The 17,604-nt window shown below is 44.8% G+C and overlaps 1 protein-coding gene across 3 annotated transcripts in view; it reads left to right on the top strand.

The window, feature by feature from the left end:
* Positions 1-17,604, top strand: part of LOC119388282 (proteoglycan 4) — a 287,761-nt gene that overhangs the window by 149,889 nt on the left and 120,268 nt on the right. For all 3 annotated transcript variants that reach the window (XM_037655967.2, XM_037655963.2, XM_037655964.2), the window contains exon 8: positions 8,711-8,787. In XM_037655967.2, coding sequence (XP_037511895.1) covers positions 8,711-8,787 — 77 coding nt within the window. The remainder of the gene's footprint in view (positions 1-8,710; positions 8,788-17,604) is intronic.

Below are 17,604 nucleotides of genomic sequence, written 5' to 3'. Positions count from 1 at the left end.
AAGGCCGTACGCCGATGTCTGGGCTTGTGTGCCTATTACAGACGTTTCGTCAAGGAATTTTCACTAATCACCGAGCCACTGACGCAACTCACAAAGACCGACGTTGAGTTCAGGTTGGAAACAGCGCAAGTTCTAGCATTTCAAGAATTGAAACGATGCCTGCAGACGCCTCCGATACTTGCACATTGTGACGAATACGCTGATACGGAAATACACACCGACGCAAGCGGTGTAGGACTTGGCACCGTCCTTGTGCAAAGGACTGATGGACTGGAAAGGGTTATCAGTTATGCTAGCCGGTCACTATCCAAGGTAGAAGCCAATTATTCGACAACAGAAAAGGAGTATCTTGCCATTGTCTGGGCTACGTCAGAGTTTTCACCCTACCTCTACAGCAGGCCCTTCAAAGTTGTGAGCGACCAGCACGCCTTGTGTTGGCTAGCTAAATTGAAGGACCCTTAAGGTCGTCTCACGCGATGGAGCTTGAGACTTCAAGAATTCGACATTACAGTCGTTCGACATTACAGTTGCACAAGTCCGGAAGAAAACACTCCGACGCTGACTTCCTGTCTCGCGCCTCCGTCGACCCACCGCCGCAGGACGACCAGGAGGACGACTGTTTCTTGGGAACCATAAGTGCCGACGGCTTCGCTGAATGACAGCGATCCGACCCGGAACTCAGAAGCCTCGTGGAATAGCTCAAGGGCAAGACCGTCGTTGTTCCAAAAGTATTCAAGCGAGCACTCACGTCGTTTTTCTTTCACAATGGTGTTCTTCAAAAGAAGAACTTCTCACTACTTCGAGCCAAGTACCTTCTCGTGGTGCCTTCAGAATTGCGACCTGAAGTCCTCCAGGCCCTGCACGATGACCCGATAGCAGGACACCTCGGTGTCTCCCGAACGCTGGCAAGAATACAGGAAAAGTACTACTGGCCGCGCCTTGCCGCCGACGTGACTAGCTACGTAAGGACATGCAGAGACTGTCAGCGACACAGGGCACTGCCAACAAGACCAGCAGGGTTTCTTCAGCCGATTGAGCCACCTCGGCGACCATTCCAACAGATCGGAATGGACCTCCTGGGGCCGTTCCCAACGTCGAGTTGCTGTAATAAGTGGATCGTCGTAGCTACCGACTGCCTGACCCGCTACGCCGAAACACGGGCCCTGCCCAAAGGCAGTGCCGCCGAGGCAGCCAAGTTTTTCGTTGAGAACATTGTCCTACGTCATGGTGCCCCAGAGGTCCTCATCATGGACAGAGGTACCGCCTTTACTGCGGACCTAACTCGCGCGATTCTGAGATACAGCCAGACAAGTCACCGCCGCACAACTGCCTACCACCCACAGACAAATGACCTCACCGAGCATCTAAACAAGACAATCGCTGACGTGCTGGCCATGTAAGTTGACGTTAAACACAAGACCTGGGATGCCATCCTTCCATACGTCACCTTCGCATACAACATGGCCGTGCAAGAAACGACACAGATGACCCTAGAAGTTGGTCTACGGAACGAACCCGGCAACGAAGCTCACCACCATGTTACGCAACGTCCCAGACGAAGAAAACCTCGTCATCACTGTTTACCTTCAGTGCGCCGAAGAAGCCCGACAGCTCGCCCGCCAACGCATCAAGAATCAGCAGATGACCGGCAGCCACCATTACAATCTTCGACGACGCTTCATGGAATAGCAGCCCAGCGACTGTGTTTGGGTCTGGACGCCGATACGCCGACGCGGATTCAGTGAAAAACTTCGGGTCATACAAGATGTTGATATCTCTCCAGATATATCTCTCCAGATATATCTCTCCAAATGATATCTATCCAGATATCTCTCCAGATACGGAGAGATAGGGCCTTGGTTTGCACTGTTGACCGTGCGCATGTGCCGCGAGTGACGTAGTCCGGGTATATATGTTTTCTTCTGGCCTAATAAAGCCTTCAGTTGATGGTTAGCGCTGGTGTTGTTCCCTCCCTCAGTGTCCCTGTCCTAGTTTGCGCTAAAAGCTTCTCAAGGTGAACTAACGAGCTTTTATTGTACTACGAGTGCTAACGTATGTCTGCACATTGTGGCCACTCAATGTCACTGTATACTGTTCAAAGTGCATAGAGCAACATTCAATGATTACCTGCCAATGATCCCACTTGTAGTGTTCGGTAATTTTAAGAGTATATTGCTGGTGTTGAAATGCACACTATTCATGCTTTCGGTATTATGTGTTTTGAAAATGCAGAAAACGTGCTAAAATTTGGCATTAGGGAGTATTGTAATTGTCAGTATTCTTCTACCTCTCTCTCACTCCTTGCTTTCTGGCTTAACATTCTGTGGAATGGCCTGTCCATGTCATGTCACATTGGGCAGTGATGTACGCGTTAATTGTTTAAGCTGCTTTTATGCAGGCTGCCACGTTATGGCGGGTGGCTGGCATGTCTGCTGAAAGAGAACCACCTACATTTGCAGCTACGTCCTTCCCTGCACTTTCTGATTGTGTTTTGAAGTGGACGTGTACCAAAAAAGTATTTCGGACATCTTTTGTGAATCTTAATCGGCTCAACCAGTTGCTGCTCTTATAAAGAATTTCACCATTTTTACTGCAAGATAGTCAGCTGCTTTCGTCACTGTTGTGTGAACATTTCTCATTGTGAAATGCTTAATTTTTGGATCCATAGGCTCCAAAAATTGTGAGTAGAGATTTCCTTTTGGAATTCCACAATAAAAAGCAATAGAAAGGCTGCATAGCCTAGTGTCAGTTGGACGTATACCATTCACAGTGATGCTGCGTCGAACCATGGATGTCATCTATGTTGTAATTTCAGATGATTTGAGAAAGCTGCCCAAGGCCTGATGTATAGAAGGCTGGATAGAGAAAAATGTGAGCCACGTAAGGTAAAGTAAGATTAGGCATGCTAGCGAAAAGGGTTGGGAAAAACCAAACACTCAGGCTCACGGCAGCAGGCTTTCCATTCCATTTTTTGACATTACAGGGTGCTGTCTGAATGACAGGTTAAGAGAGCATGATTATACAACGGGAAAAGTGCAATTGCCGGACATCTTGGTATTCATCCTAAAGATTGCAGTTGTCAACCAATCTTTGAAAGCTGCTGCACTGTGAGCAGGAATAGCGCTAAAATGATGTGTGAGGTTATCGAAGTCGCTGAGAGCGCATGCCTGGGCAACTTGTGCATAAGGGTGTCGTCGGTTTGGTCATGACATGAATCGCCAGACCAGCCCTGTGTAAATACAAGTTTAATGGGTAGACAAGGCCTCGAAATCTGGTTATCATAACTTCCGATCGTCTAGATTGACTCCACTGAGGTTTCCATGGAAATTTTGAATGCTGATAGTCCGTCCATTTTGTTATTGATTCCATTGTATCTGTACAAATTGCTAATTTTCTATATCTGATCACTATTAGATATTCCACTACTGGAAGTACCAACATTATTGGACCATCCAGTGATGCTCGCGCTAAGCAATCAGCCATTTCATTTAATTGTAATCCACAGTGACCTGGAACACACAATAATTTTAGGATCTTTAGCTGTGGACGGAATGTCAAGAGGGCTCGAGAGTTATCTGAGGCTGTAAGAGCGGCACATACCGAGAGTCTGTTATTATGATGGCACTGATTTCACTCGAAGGGAGTTTACGAAGCGGCAGAATGATAGCCACTAGCTCAGCTTCAAAAACTGGAGTAAAATCTGGGAGCCTCACAGAGAATGACCAGCCAAGCGAATGGAAGGTAATTCCTATGCCTGCCTTTTCATCATTCACTTACGCATCTGTGGCTATTAGGTTATTTGTTTGTGCATGTACAAGGTAATCTTGTAACCTCTTATTTAGGAATCTGAGAGATTGTAGTTTAGATTTTAATGGGAAAATCTCATCATATGCTGTCCTAATATTCTGATTTGAGCCATTAGTTTCTCTAACATTTCTAATGCCCACATTTATACTTTCTAGTTTCTTTTGAACAAAAATTATCTGGGGAATGTGAAACCATGGCCAATGAGCAAGAAAGAAATAGTCTGGGTCACACTTCTATTCTGAACTTTCTGCTTTTCCTTGTGCTGGCGGAGCGCGAGGGCCCAAGCTATGTATATATATATATATATATATATATATATATATATATATATATATATATATATATATATATATATATCGCATGTTACATTTTTTCAAGCTAGGTAAGTGAGAGATCTATCTGAACAATTTTCTACTAGAGGGATTAAAACTTGAAACGTTATGCGTGCAGATTTGTAAATTTCATACCGTATTTTTGTTCAGGCAGCTATTTAACTTGTCCAGCTACAATGGGGGTATTTGTAACTTTAATGACATATGAATGTTGTTAATAATAATATCTGAGGATTAACGTCCCCAAACCACAATATGATTATGAGGGACGCCGTAGTTTAGGGCTCCGAAAATTTGGACCACCAGGGGTTCTTTAACGTGCACCTAAATCTAAGCACGCGGGCCTCAAATCGCATTCTGTTGCCCCAGCATTAACACAATGCTTAAAGATGGGTAAGTTCCATTCTGCACCGCATTATTAAAGTTAAGTAGACTTCAAGTGCCCTGTGTGGAAACACAGCTCAAAAAAATGTTGCCCGCATCTTCCCACGGAGGAAACTCGAGTAAATGCGTCGCAGAGTGGTAGGGGTATCGCGTGAATGTTGCGTAATTGGGTTTCGCAGAAGCGTCGCGCTGCCCGAGTGATGGATCCACTGCTCGACGTTCACGAACGGTTGCTGCTTCTCGAGCACGACGTTCAGGATCCACAGCCCAGTCGTTGCCGTTTCGCAGCTGCTTCTCGTTCCCCAAGTGAAGGATCCACAGCCCGTCATTGCCGTCTCGCAGCAGCTTCTCGTGCACGAAGTTCTGGGTCCGCAGCTCGCTTCAAACGCTTGTGTTCAGCGTCGTATGCTCGTCTCTTCTCAGCCTTGTCTTCTGCATTGCTTGCTGTTGTTGACGCCCACGACGGTGAGGGGGGTAACGTTGCCTTCAACGAGTGATGGGGCGCTGATTGAAGGTACTGTTGCTTCCATCGCATCTACTCGAGTCAAGCAAAGCGTCAAGTCAAGCGAAAGCCAAGTAAAGACGCCCTTGACTGAATTCCGAACACGCGCTCCGCCGCTTATATACACACCACCCGCGTTCGATCGAGAGGAGGGAGGGACGGAGAGGAGCGAGGGAGGGAGGGAGAGGAGAGGCTTGCTGCCGGCACGAGACGAGCCGAGCATGCGCAGTGGTTGTGTGGACGGTGGCCGACGCCGCAGGTGCGACTAAGCATTTAAAAACTACAGCGCGTAGCAGACGCCCTTCGCTTTCCACGCGCTTCCCGAGCGCAGAAAGCCCACGGGTCCCGAGCAGCGGCGGCGCGGCATGGTAGTTCATCGCAAAAGGCTCGCGCGGGAGCCGGCGCTTTGGAAACTCCCCCTACTCTAGGTCACTCTGCTCACGAGGATCTACCTTCATCGCTGGTCACAATGAACACCAACCCCGGCACAAGGTTCGCTGTACCAAAGAATGATACACAGTTCAGCACCTTTTAAATACGAAGCATTTTTAGCGAACTTCTGCGACTTTGAGCGTATCTATCTATCTATCTATCTATCTATCTATCTATCTATCTATCTATCTATCTATCTATCTATCTATCTATCTATCTATCTATCTATCTATCTATCTATCTATCTATCTATCTATCTATCTATCTATCTATCTATCTATCTATCTATCTATCTATCTATCTATCTATCTATCTATCTATCTATCTATCTATCTATCTATCTATCTATCTATCTATCTATCTATTATCTATCTATCTATCTATCTATCTATCTTCTATCTATCTATCTATCTATCTATCTATCTATCTATCTATCTATCTATCTATCTATCTATCTATCTATCTATCTATCTATCTATCTATCTATCTATCTATCTATCTATCTATCTATCTATCTATCTATCTATTATCTATCTATCTATCTATCTATCTATCTATCTATCTATCTATCTATCTATCTATCTATCTATCTATCTATCTATCTATCTATCTATCTATCTATCTATCTATCTATCTATCTATCTATCTATCTATCTATCTATCTATCTATCTATCTATCTATCTATCTATCTATCTATCTATCTATCTATCTATCTATCTATCTATCTATCTATCATCTATCTATCTATCTATCTATCTATCTATCTATCTATCTATCTATCTATCTATCTATCTATCTATCTATCTATCTATCTATCTATCTATCTATCTATCTATCTATCTATCTATCTATCTATCTATCTATCTATCTATCTATCTATCTATCTATCTATCTATCTATCTATCTATCTATCTATCTATCTATCTAATCTTTTTATTTATCTCCGCCTATCTAGAGCCCCGATGTCGGGGCACAACTATGGGCTGTCCAGAGGGCCCACGATGCGGTGGTCGGGCTTGACTTGACTGTCCCAATGTGGGAGTGGCCCGCTGCGCGTTGAGTCGTGCACCTCAGGACTTACAATAAAGTTTCGCATCCATCCATCCATCTCCGCCTATGACTTTGTGCTAACTGATCACGTAGCGCAAAATTTGACACAGGACAAGAGAGGGGGACGAAGACGAGCGCTCCCCCTCTCTTGTCCTGTGTCAAATTTTGCGCTACGTGATCAGTTATGCTTTACCAACATGCCCAACTTCATACTCTTGTCGACTTTGTGCTCTCCTGGCCATTTTGTTACTGGGATGTATACCAAAATTGGTATGGCACAACTGACTGTATGACGAACATATGTGATAGGTCATAACATGAAAATCATGACATGCATGTCATGAACGGCATGATTTACATGCCACGGCCTTGGTGCTTTCGCGGCCGTTTCGTTAACTTGATATATACCAAAATTGGTATGGCGTGACAAGATTGTCTGACAAACATAAGTGACAGGTCCTATCATGCAAATCATGACATGCATGTCATGTACAGCATGATTTACATGACATGATCCGGGGTGCTCGCGACCGTTTAATTAAGTGGATATATACCAAAATTCGTACGACGAAGCATTTCTGTATGGCGAACGTAAATGACAGGTGGTAACATGAAATCATGACATGCGTGTCATGTACACTATGACATACATGCCCTGCTCATGGTGCGCTTGCGGCCGTTTCGCTATCTTGACATGTGCTAAATTTGGTATTGCATGACGTGACTGTATGAAGAACATAAATCACAGGCGGTAACATTTGACATGCATATCATCCATGTCATGCAGAACATGATTTACATGCCACACTCATGGTGCGCTCGCGGCCATTTCACTTGCTTGATAAACACCAAAATTGGTATTGCATGACGTGGCTTTACGACGAGCAAAAATGACAGGTGGTATGATGACAATCATGACATGCATTTCATGTGCAGCATGAGTTATGTGCCACGCTCATGGTGCTTTAGCGGCCAGTTCGCTAGCTTGGTGTACCCCAAAACTGGTATTTGGTGACATGACCGTATGACAAATATAAATGACAGGCGGTAACATGAAAACCATGACATGCATGTCGTGTAGGGCATGGTTTACATCTCATGTTCATGGTGCACTCGCGGCCGTTTCACTAGCTTGATATACACCAGAATTCGTATTGCATGATGTGACTGTACGACGAATATAAATGACAGGTGGTAACATGGCAATCATGACATGCATGTCGTGTAGGGCATGATTTGCATGTGACCCTCATGGTGTGCTCGCGGCCGTTTCGCTAGCTTGACATACACTAAAAATTGGTATTGCGTGATGTGACTATGACGAGCATAAATGACAGGTGTTAACATGATAATCATGACATGCATGTCGTGTAGGGCATGAGTTAACTGCCACGCTCATGGTGCGCTTCCGGCTGTTTCGTTAACTGAATATACACTAGAATTGGTTTGGCATGACATGAGTGCATGAGAAGCGTGCATGACGAACATAAACGACAGGTCATGCATTTCGTATTCGATAATATATGTTTCATTATATTAAAGATTGTACACGCATGATTGCATGAGAAACATGTGATATATACAGTGCAGATGTCAGGCATGAATGACTTCAATTGCCTCAAAGGCAAACAAGGCGATGTACGCAGCTCTTTGCTGGCTGCTTCGCATTACATTGATTCCCACAGTGCGTGGGACCTGCTGGATTTTTTATTTTATGATAAGAAAATTTCCAAAAAATTTGCCTCAAATTATGTTTGGGAAGAAAAAGCATCATTGATAATTTGCTTTTTTGTGTAATCAAATGTATTTGTAGATAGTAGACAAAGTACTCATTAAAATGATACGAACATCTAGCCGATATCTCTACTAGTTGCTGAAAATAAGTGCACCACAATATGCTTAAAATACAGGGGAAGTATAGTGCTTGTATGCTTTTAGTTAACCCATAATTATCCTTAATTACTTTCATTTCACTCCTAATTACCTTGCCATGCTTTAATTGACTGTCAGTATCTTGGATGGGATTTACTGTTCGTGTTGCCAATGGTCACTTTTACTCTGACGAGGCCTCAGTATCAGGTTTTCTTGACTCTAGTGTCCCTGCATATTTCGCAGTTACACTCAAGTTTGCAGTGCTTGATTAATGTCAGAAAGGGTGTTTTTGTTCATTGTAGTGCATGCCTCATGATGCTTTGCCTGCAGTGTCTATGCTGGAGAAGAGGCTTCAGACGTGCACCCAACAAGCAAAGCAGGCACGGTCCCAGAACAAGAAAGCCGTGGTATGTGTTCACACCTGACTGACCTGTGCTCTTTCTACTGCTAGTGCATTGCGATGTTCCAACTCTACCTGTGGAACGAAAGGGTCGTCAATAACTTTTTACCTTGCCTCTGCCTATGCACATTGTGAACTTGTTTGTAAATGGGAAAACAGCACCAAAGGACAAGGCAGGGTGAATAAACACACATGACAGGCACCGACTAACAACTGCTGGTTTTGTTGCTGCAAAGCAGTATGAAAAAGGCATGAAATCATATTTGGCATCGTTTTTACTTTTACAAAGCATATGTAACCAACTTGCCCAACATGCCACAGTTCTGAATTTTATTGGTTGAACTAGTTTGTTGCTTACAACTATTATTTCAGTTTGCTTGTGGAGAACAGAGACTGCAGAATTTGCAGCTGTGGTATTATGCATGCTCTTAGTAGGATTATAACTGACTGATCTTGTGCTTTCAGTGAAGTTTCATCGTATTTCATACGTAGTGGTCGATGCCACAAAAAGGAAAAGGAAAGAGTTCTGTTAGTGCTGCCCAATGTGGCAGATTACCAGCTAACACATATTGTTGGCTAAGATGTAGTGCTCTTATGCTTGTTGACACACGTTCGATTCCCAGCCAAGGCAGCTGCATTTGGACAAGACATCGATGTACTAAACTTAGGTACACTTGAAAGTGGTAAAAAAATTGACCCCCAAGTGCCTCACTACTGCACGCCTGATAACCGTATTGTGGTTCGGGTGCATCAACCTCCAGTAATTTATTAAGGCTAAAGCCTTGTGAGCCTCGTGAGATGCTGGCCTTGGGAAATGTGGCGTGCAGTACAAAAACTGGTGTGACCTCAATAAAGATCAGATGAAAATCTTGGTTCAAGCTGGAATCGAACTCGGGCATTCTGAGTGGTAGTCAAGTATTCTACCATAGAGCCACGCCTGTGCGTGAAACTGCTTTGGGAAACGACCCTATACAGGCGTCATATCAGACGAGGAGTAACATTAACCGGCTTAATATTGCATGGCTGAAACGTAGAATTGCACCGTGTGAATTGCATAATGAGTGAGTGGTGGAAAGCTTCCCACCAATTACATAGGGCTCAGCAATAATTCCTCATATCATCATCATCAGTCACAGCTTTAACAAAGTAACTATTAGGTGCACTTGTTTTCCTAAAGACGCTTAGTGGTACTTCTTTAAAGTCTGCACACCTTTGAAAAAAGCAGCACAGTCACAGTGAAAGCTAGAGGAGCGGCCTTTGTACAGCCCATTGTAAACTCTCTTGGGGCAACTACTGCAAGTACAGTTGCAAGGTACCCACTGTGCATATGTAAATCATAACTTTGCGAAGTACAAAAGTACCCACCATGCCATTATTCATCATTCTCTGGAGAAGTGGGTACCTACTACGCATCATTGAGGCATTATGTGCTCTTTGTTACTGCTGTGGCTGATGATGAATTGTGGCTGAGACCTTTGTAGTGAGTGCAGGAGTGCAACACTGCTCCAATTGCGCCAGTTTGATACAATTCCTTAATTTTGCGCCAAGATGAGCCAAAACCACGAAATTTGTTGAGATTGTGCCACGCTGCGCCAAAATGCCCGACCAATGCTTCAAAATCTTTTCAGTTGTGTTAATTTTAGCAAGAAATGGAGGCCCTGTTGGCCACCTGAAGTTTGTGCATCATCATCCAGGATGCTCAGACAGTAACCCTAACCCCACTGCAAAAGAAAAAAAGGTACAGCGGTCTTGTTCTGGTCTTGTTCTCTCGCATGCAGAATGCAGTGATTCCACTCCTGCGTCAAAGTGCGCCAAATTGTATTTACTACGCCATCCTGATAATATAGACGAAAATTGCGCCAAACTGCGCCAGAGTCTCGGGTTTGGGGGCGTCTATCACTGGCACTCGCACCGCAGGCGCATCAAAACATGTGCACCTTCATCTTGGGGCCGTAAAAGTCACAACCACAGACTAAAAATTATTCCGCTCAATAAACAACGCTCCCGCAAGCGTGCCGAGTAAGCCATGACGCCATGCACGGTGCTTACCAGGTGCTGACGCAGCTTCTGTTCTGCAAGTTGGCTTGACAGCAAAACGCGCTCTCGGCAGAGGCTCGTGGCTTCTGGTCCAATCGGTAGCGTAAAAGTGTGGCGGCGATTCATCAGCCGACGTCGTCTGTTCCAGAAACGCTGCTGATAGCTTGTTTCAGGCGTCGCATGGCACATAATGAAAGCAATGTTCAGTAATAACTACAGGCGTGCCGCTAAAACGTGTCACTTCTGTTTCTGGACATCACGGAATGAAATCTGTGATCACTAGCAGTAGACATCTATATAGAACAATATCGAATTTTCCGTGCTTTACGTCTATGGAAGAGCACGTGAATGGTGGGAACGCATTGGCATTTTTCCTCAGATATACTTTATTCATGCATCTTCATCCAGAAGTACTTTTTCGTAATTCCTTCCACCAGCACATACGGGTTTGTAACCACTCTGCTGTAAATACCTATTAAAAGGCCCTGCCCTTTGGAGCTCGTGACTGCTATGGTTCCAATTAGAATTTTTTGCTTGTTTTTTTCAAAGAAAGTCACAGTTTCACCACAAGGGTGTAGCAATTAATGCGATAGCAAGGATCCTATCTCGCGTAACTCTACAAAACGCTGGTGTAAGAGAATACGGCTGCTCCAGAGAGAGGTGCTCTTTCTGCACAGGCTGTTCGCATTGAGAGCGCAGCACGTAGAAGGGTATACGAGCCGCCCACTGATGGCTGCCGAGATAGCGCGCGGGCCAGCGATCGCCACTGCGCCCTTAGAATCAAAGTTCAATGTGGCTGCTCAAGCAGCCCCCCCCTTCACGCCTTTTCATGCTTATGCAAGAGGGCGACAGGCCTGCCGAGCGGGGTGATGTTATCGCATGCGCCCTCCGAGCGAATGAGATGGGCTGGCTCGTTTTATCTCTACGTCAGCTGCGTTCGTGGGCACCGCTCGTGCGCTTTTACTCGCGGCAGGACATACTATGCGCGGGGGGATGCTATCAGTTTGGACTTTTATACGGGGTATGACGGCAAAAACCCGTCGAGAGTGTCCATACAAATGCTATCACAATATATTGCCATCTCAATAATAAAAACATGCCTCCCGGTCGGAGCAGCCGCAATTGTGTCTTAATATGCGCAGCTGTCCATAGCAGGGCCGTCGCTGACGGCCCACAGCGAAGTGGCTACGCCATGTTACACGTCTGCCCCTCGCTTTCCAGGGTCCATAGCTGACAGTTAAAAATTCGGCAGATCCCACGTACCGTGGGAGTCGATGTTACGCGAAGCATGTGGCGGGTAGGTGACTGTGGCGTAACATTTTACTGAGCAACACGTTACAAAATGATGCTAAAGATTTGTATAAATTTAATACGCACACATATATATGTTGAAGAGCCGCATATATATTATATAACCAGTTCTTTACGGTCGGGTAACGCTGCCAATGGCAACGTGGGTATTACCAACACCAGAAGCGGCAAGCTGATATGTAGTGCTTATACGAGTCCCGAGAACGCACGCACGTTTCATGAAGCCGTGTGCATGCGTGCAAGAAGTTCTTGACAGTTCTTGAACAAGGGCATCACCACCGTGATCAGTGAGCACCAGCAGCTGGTCACGACTTGTTATAGGATCCGGTCATGATCGTGGTGACGAGGGGTTCATGTGTAGTGAAGTATGTGGTATAGTATAGCTGTTGGAATTCGTGGATGCCTCGGTCATTTCGTCGACATATTGTCTGTCGATAGAGCCGGCGACCTGTCGGACCCTGAAGCCACCCTTCGTGTTGGTGAGGTATAGGCTGTCGAGGCTGGTAGGCCTGGATAGTGCTACGTAGACCAACATCAGTGGATGGTGTTTGTGGTATTTGTAGACTACCTGGGCGTATGTGGCCTACGTAGCCTAGTCTACAAAGCGGCTGTCAATCAATCTGGTATCATCCTCGGTCAGCATGAGGCCATCGCCCAGCCTCGTAAGAAATGAAGAGGACACTGCATCGTTCTGGCGGACTAAGTGCACTTTACGGTGCGGTGATGTGGATATCATATGTAACTTTCGTTAATGTATTCCTCCGGGGTCGAACAATGCTTCAATATAGATTGCTGAATCATAGGAATACAAACGTAATGTTTATTAGACTGCTATAAAAGCGGAGCCAACACTGGAACTACAGACATTAATCTGATATGGCGCCTGTATCGTAGGAGTACACATCGTAGGAGCATGATGTAGTGTTTATTGCTTTCTTGTAAAATTAGATAGCCAGCACCACAACCACAATTGACGTTGAACCAGTATTACGCCTGCGTAGGCTATTTTTCAAAACCAGTTTATAGACCTGGCGTGGCTCAGTGGTAGAATACCTGATTGCCACGCAGAATGCTTGGGTTCAATTCCTGCTGGGATCCTAATTTTCATTCTTTCCAGTCGTTGAGTCAAATGTGCCGATGTTGGTTTTCCTTAACGCTCTAGCATTTAAGTTACCAATGTCTGTTCTTGCCGTTGCTGGCCAGATATAAACTGTCAATCACCTGTGGCGCATACCCGTGCACCGCGGCCCGGAGTAAACGGGTATGTGCCACACGTGTCTAATGGAAAGGGTTTGACGACGTACGCGACAGGCTTTTAACGTTATTCATGTCATGACCCGGCAATCATATTTGTCAAATCCTCTTACCCTCTCATGCAAATTTTGGTCTACACCAAGTTAAGGAGGCGATCATGAGAGTACCCAGACGTATGCGGCTAGATAGATAGATAGATAGATAGATAGATAGATAGATAGATACGTAGATAGAAACGCTCAAAGTGCCAGAGGTTCGCTAAGAAATGCTTCGCATTTAAAAAACTGAGTTTCGCTTAAGGGCGAAGCAATGAATGCGATACCAACAATTTGTATGTATTGTTATACGAGGGAAGGCTAGCAGCTAACTCTTTTGGATCCGATCTCGCGTAACTCAACAAAACGCTGGTTTAAGGGAATATGGCCGTTCCAGCAACCGAAGTGGTTTTCGTGCTACAAGTTCTCTAAACGCAAAGTAAGCGTTGAGAGCACAGCAAGTTTACGAGCCGTCTCCTGATGCCTCGAGATAGCGCGCGCGCCAGTGACTGCGCCCTTCGAGCAATACAGTCCCCCCCACCCCTCCCTTGGCGTCCCTTCATGTTCCTTACGAATGACGGGCGGGGCGTTTCCTCTTATTTGATGAGCAATCGACGGCAGGTCCGTACGCGGGAAGATGTTATCGCATGCGCTCTCCGTGCGACGGGGACGGCCGACTCGTTTAATCTCCACTTCAGCCGCGTTCGTCGCCAGCGCTCGCGAGCTTTTACCCGTGGGTAGAATGCGCGGGGTGATGTTATCAACTTGGACTTTGTATGGAAATTTACAGCAACGGCGACGGCAAAAACCCGTCGAGTGTCCATATAATTGCTATCGCAATAAAAATAAATAAAAAATTGAGGAGCCATTCCACTCTGTGAAGTAGATGATAAGCGAAGCTGTCTCGCGCATGGCACAGAGGTAATATGATGGAGGACAGTTTGGTGTGTAAGGCCAGGTTGTTAACGGCCAGGCTGGTAACGTTCACTAAGCAATATTAATGCGAAAGCCTTAGATCTATGCTTCATCAAACACGAAAATTGACCGTCGGCGCCGTCAATCGATTTATGAAAAGAATAATCATCACATGATGGTGTCTTCATGACGTCATAGATAGTCAAAACGTGTCACGTCATCATGACGTCATAGATCGTCAGAACTTGTGACGTCATCATGGCATCATATATCTTAACGTCATCACATGACATCGTCGCTTTGCACTGCTTCCGGGATCAGTGCGCTGATCATGTGCTTTTCTTTTCTAAGTACACTCCAAGATGTAAAATTAGTTGCTCCAGAGTGCTCCCAGATGAAAAATTATCTGCTCCGAAGTGCTTCAAGATGGAAATTATTGCTGCTCCAGAGTGCTCCAAAATGGAAATTTTGCTGCTCCAAAAATTGCTCCAAATCGGAAGTCCTCAGTAGCATCACCGAGAATGCTTTTTAAGCCACTTTTGCCGCAGTACACCGCTGCCTTGTGAAAAAGTGTACGAAGATTTAGAAGGGGCTATTAGTACTAGCTGTCACGGGACACAGCACATTTTGTTCCTTAATTACCCATGCGTGCCTGCGCCATATAATGACTACTAGTGTGATCACTGATGTATAAGAAATTACTGGCAATCATTCAGAGCTCTGTATGACGTTTCTGTGGCCCCGAGAAACAATAAACAAGAATGTACACCAGTTTTTTTTTTTAACACGAAAGTGTTTTATGCCGGGGTCCACCAAGACTTCAGTGACGTATTTCCGTCACGGAAATGACGTCGAAAAAATTTACACGATCAGATGGCAAAGAAAAAAAAGTTCCGTCAACGGGCATCGAACCCATGACCGCTCGGTCCGCAACAACTGATGCCAGGCACGCTAGCCACTGCGCCATGGTCACAGACTCTAGAAGCTTTACAAATGCGCCTTTTATATCTACCAATGTCCCGGCCGGCGTGGTGGTGTTGCGCTCTGGGAGCGGTAAAGTAATTCGTCATTATTTATTTATTTATTTATTTATTTATTTACAAGATACTGCAGGCCCGTCTTGGGCCCTAGCAGGAGGGGCAAAAGTGTACTCGTAAAGGCAATACATAGACACATTTACACACAGTGCATTGAAAGGGGAAAAAAAACAAAAAAAAGACAATGTCTAATTTGTACAGCAAAGCACGCGAGTAATAACACCTTGAACATCTCAAAAAGTGTGAGGAAAAAAGAAAGCATTATTCACACAATAAAGGAAAATAATTAAAATAACCTAGCATCAATCCTGAATAGAGTGAATTTGGGCATGTTGGTGTGTTGGTGTAGCATAGTGAAACACACAGCGCAAAACTACGACGGGGAAACTATTGTAAGTCAGCGCTGTGTGTGTTTCCTTCCTGTGTCCCCGTCATAGTTTTGCGCTGTGTGTTTCACCAATCCTGAAGACTCAATTATTTTTATACTTTGCACTGATGATATTGGCAGCGAGTTCCAGTCGTTAATTGTGCGCGGGAAGAATGAGAACTTGAATAGGTTAGTTTTTGTGCTGTATGGGGTTAGTGATTCTTCATGTTGATGCCTTGTAGTTCGTGACGCCAGTGATGTCACGTAGGGCTCAGGGGGAAGTAGCAATTGACGATTCTTCAAGTGAAACAGAAATTTTATTCTGTCAATTTTTCTTCGTAATTGCAATGACTTTATGCCATAAAGATTCATTAGTTGAGTCGGAGAGTCTGATTGGCGGTATTTAGAATAAATAAATCTAACTGATTTTCGTTGGATCATCTCCAATGCATCGACATTCTTTTTCATATGAGGGTCCCAGACAATGGATGCGTATTCCAGCTTGGGCCTTATAATGGATGAATATGCGAGTAGTTTGACATCAGGTGGTGTGTGTTTTAACTTATGTCGCAAAAAGCATAGCTTACGGAAGGCGGATGTGCAAATGTTCGAAATATGGGTGTTCCAACCGAGTGTACTAGTTATTGTGACGCCGAGGTATTTGTAGAGAGGAACCTTCATTAGCTGTTCTGAAGGGAGACTATACGGAAAAGGTAAAATGTTTTTCTTTCTACTCATATTCATGAAAACCGTTTTGTCAGCGTTAAGTTGCATTTCCCACTCTTGACACCACATATGTATGTTTTGCAGGTTAGCGTTCAGCAAGGCTTGATCATCCAGACATTTAATTTCATTAAAAAGCAAGCAATCATCTGCGAAAAGTCTAATTTGAACTGGTTCATTAATGACCTGGACGATGTCGTTGATATATATAAGAAATAAAAGCGGGCCTAGTACGCTTCCTTGCGGGACTCCCGAAGTAACAGGCAAATGTCGTGAAAAATGATTGTCAATACTTACAAACTGTGTACAGTTTGTAAGGTATGCGGAAACCCAAGCAACGATGAACTCCGGTAGCCCTGTGGTTTTTAACTTTAAAATTAGTTTTGTATGGCAAACAAGATCGAAAGCCTTTCTAAAATCTAAAAATATTACGTCTACCTGGCCTGATTTATCTAGAATAGAGGGAAAATTATGGATGACTGTGGTTAGTTGAGTTACTGTGGAAAGGCCTTTCCTAAAACCATGCTGAAATGGAGACAATACACTGTTATCATTAAGAAATTTCGTAATATAAGTAGCGATAATATGTTCAAGGAGCTTACAGCAAGACGCGGTTAAAGATATCGGTCTATAATTTGTTAGCAATGCGGAGTCGCCCTTCTTTAGCACTGGTATGATTCTTGCCATCCTCCAGTCCTCAGGAATGATAGCTGTCGTCAATGATTTGTTAAAAATGACTACTAGATATGGAGCGAGCATCTCAGCATATCGGCGAAGGAAAGGATTGGGTATATCGTCATTACTGTGGCCTCCGCGATGAACACCTGTAACGCGTTACACATCCGTCTCATTCGGCGCGTTTCAAACCAAAAAATGCCCCCACCTCCCCGAAGGGAATCGTGAGGAAATGCGAATGCATTTCTTGCGCCGAGAGTACACGGCGTAGTAATTTTAATGGCGTAAAGCTGGACACATCGACGCGCTCAAGTGTCTCCCTTTTGGGCGTCTCTTTCAACGAATGCTTCCTACGGGCGTTCGTAATCACCTCAGGGATGTTGCCACCGCCTTCAATGCAGCACAAACGCGTTTAGAACGCGCTGTTTTCAGGCTGTGCCAAGGCAGCACAAACGCTACAAACGCGTTTC

The sequence above is a fragment of the Rhipicephalus sanguineus genome, chromosome 3, assembly GCF_013339695.2.
Source record: "Rhipicephalus sanguineus isolate Rsan-2018 chromosome 3, BIME_Rsan_1.4, whole genome shotgun sequence".
Lineage (NCBI taxonomy): Eukaryota > Metazoa > Arthropoda > Arachnida > Ixodida > Ixodidae > Rhipicephalus > Rhipicephalus sanguineus.
This window is presented reverse-complemented; position numbering and strand designations above follow the sequence as displayed.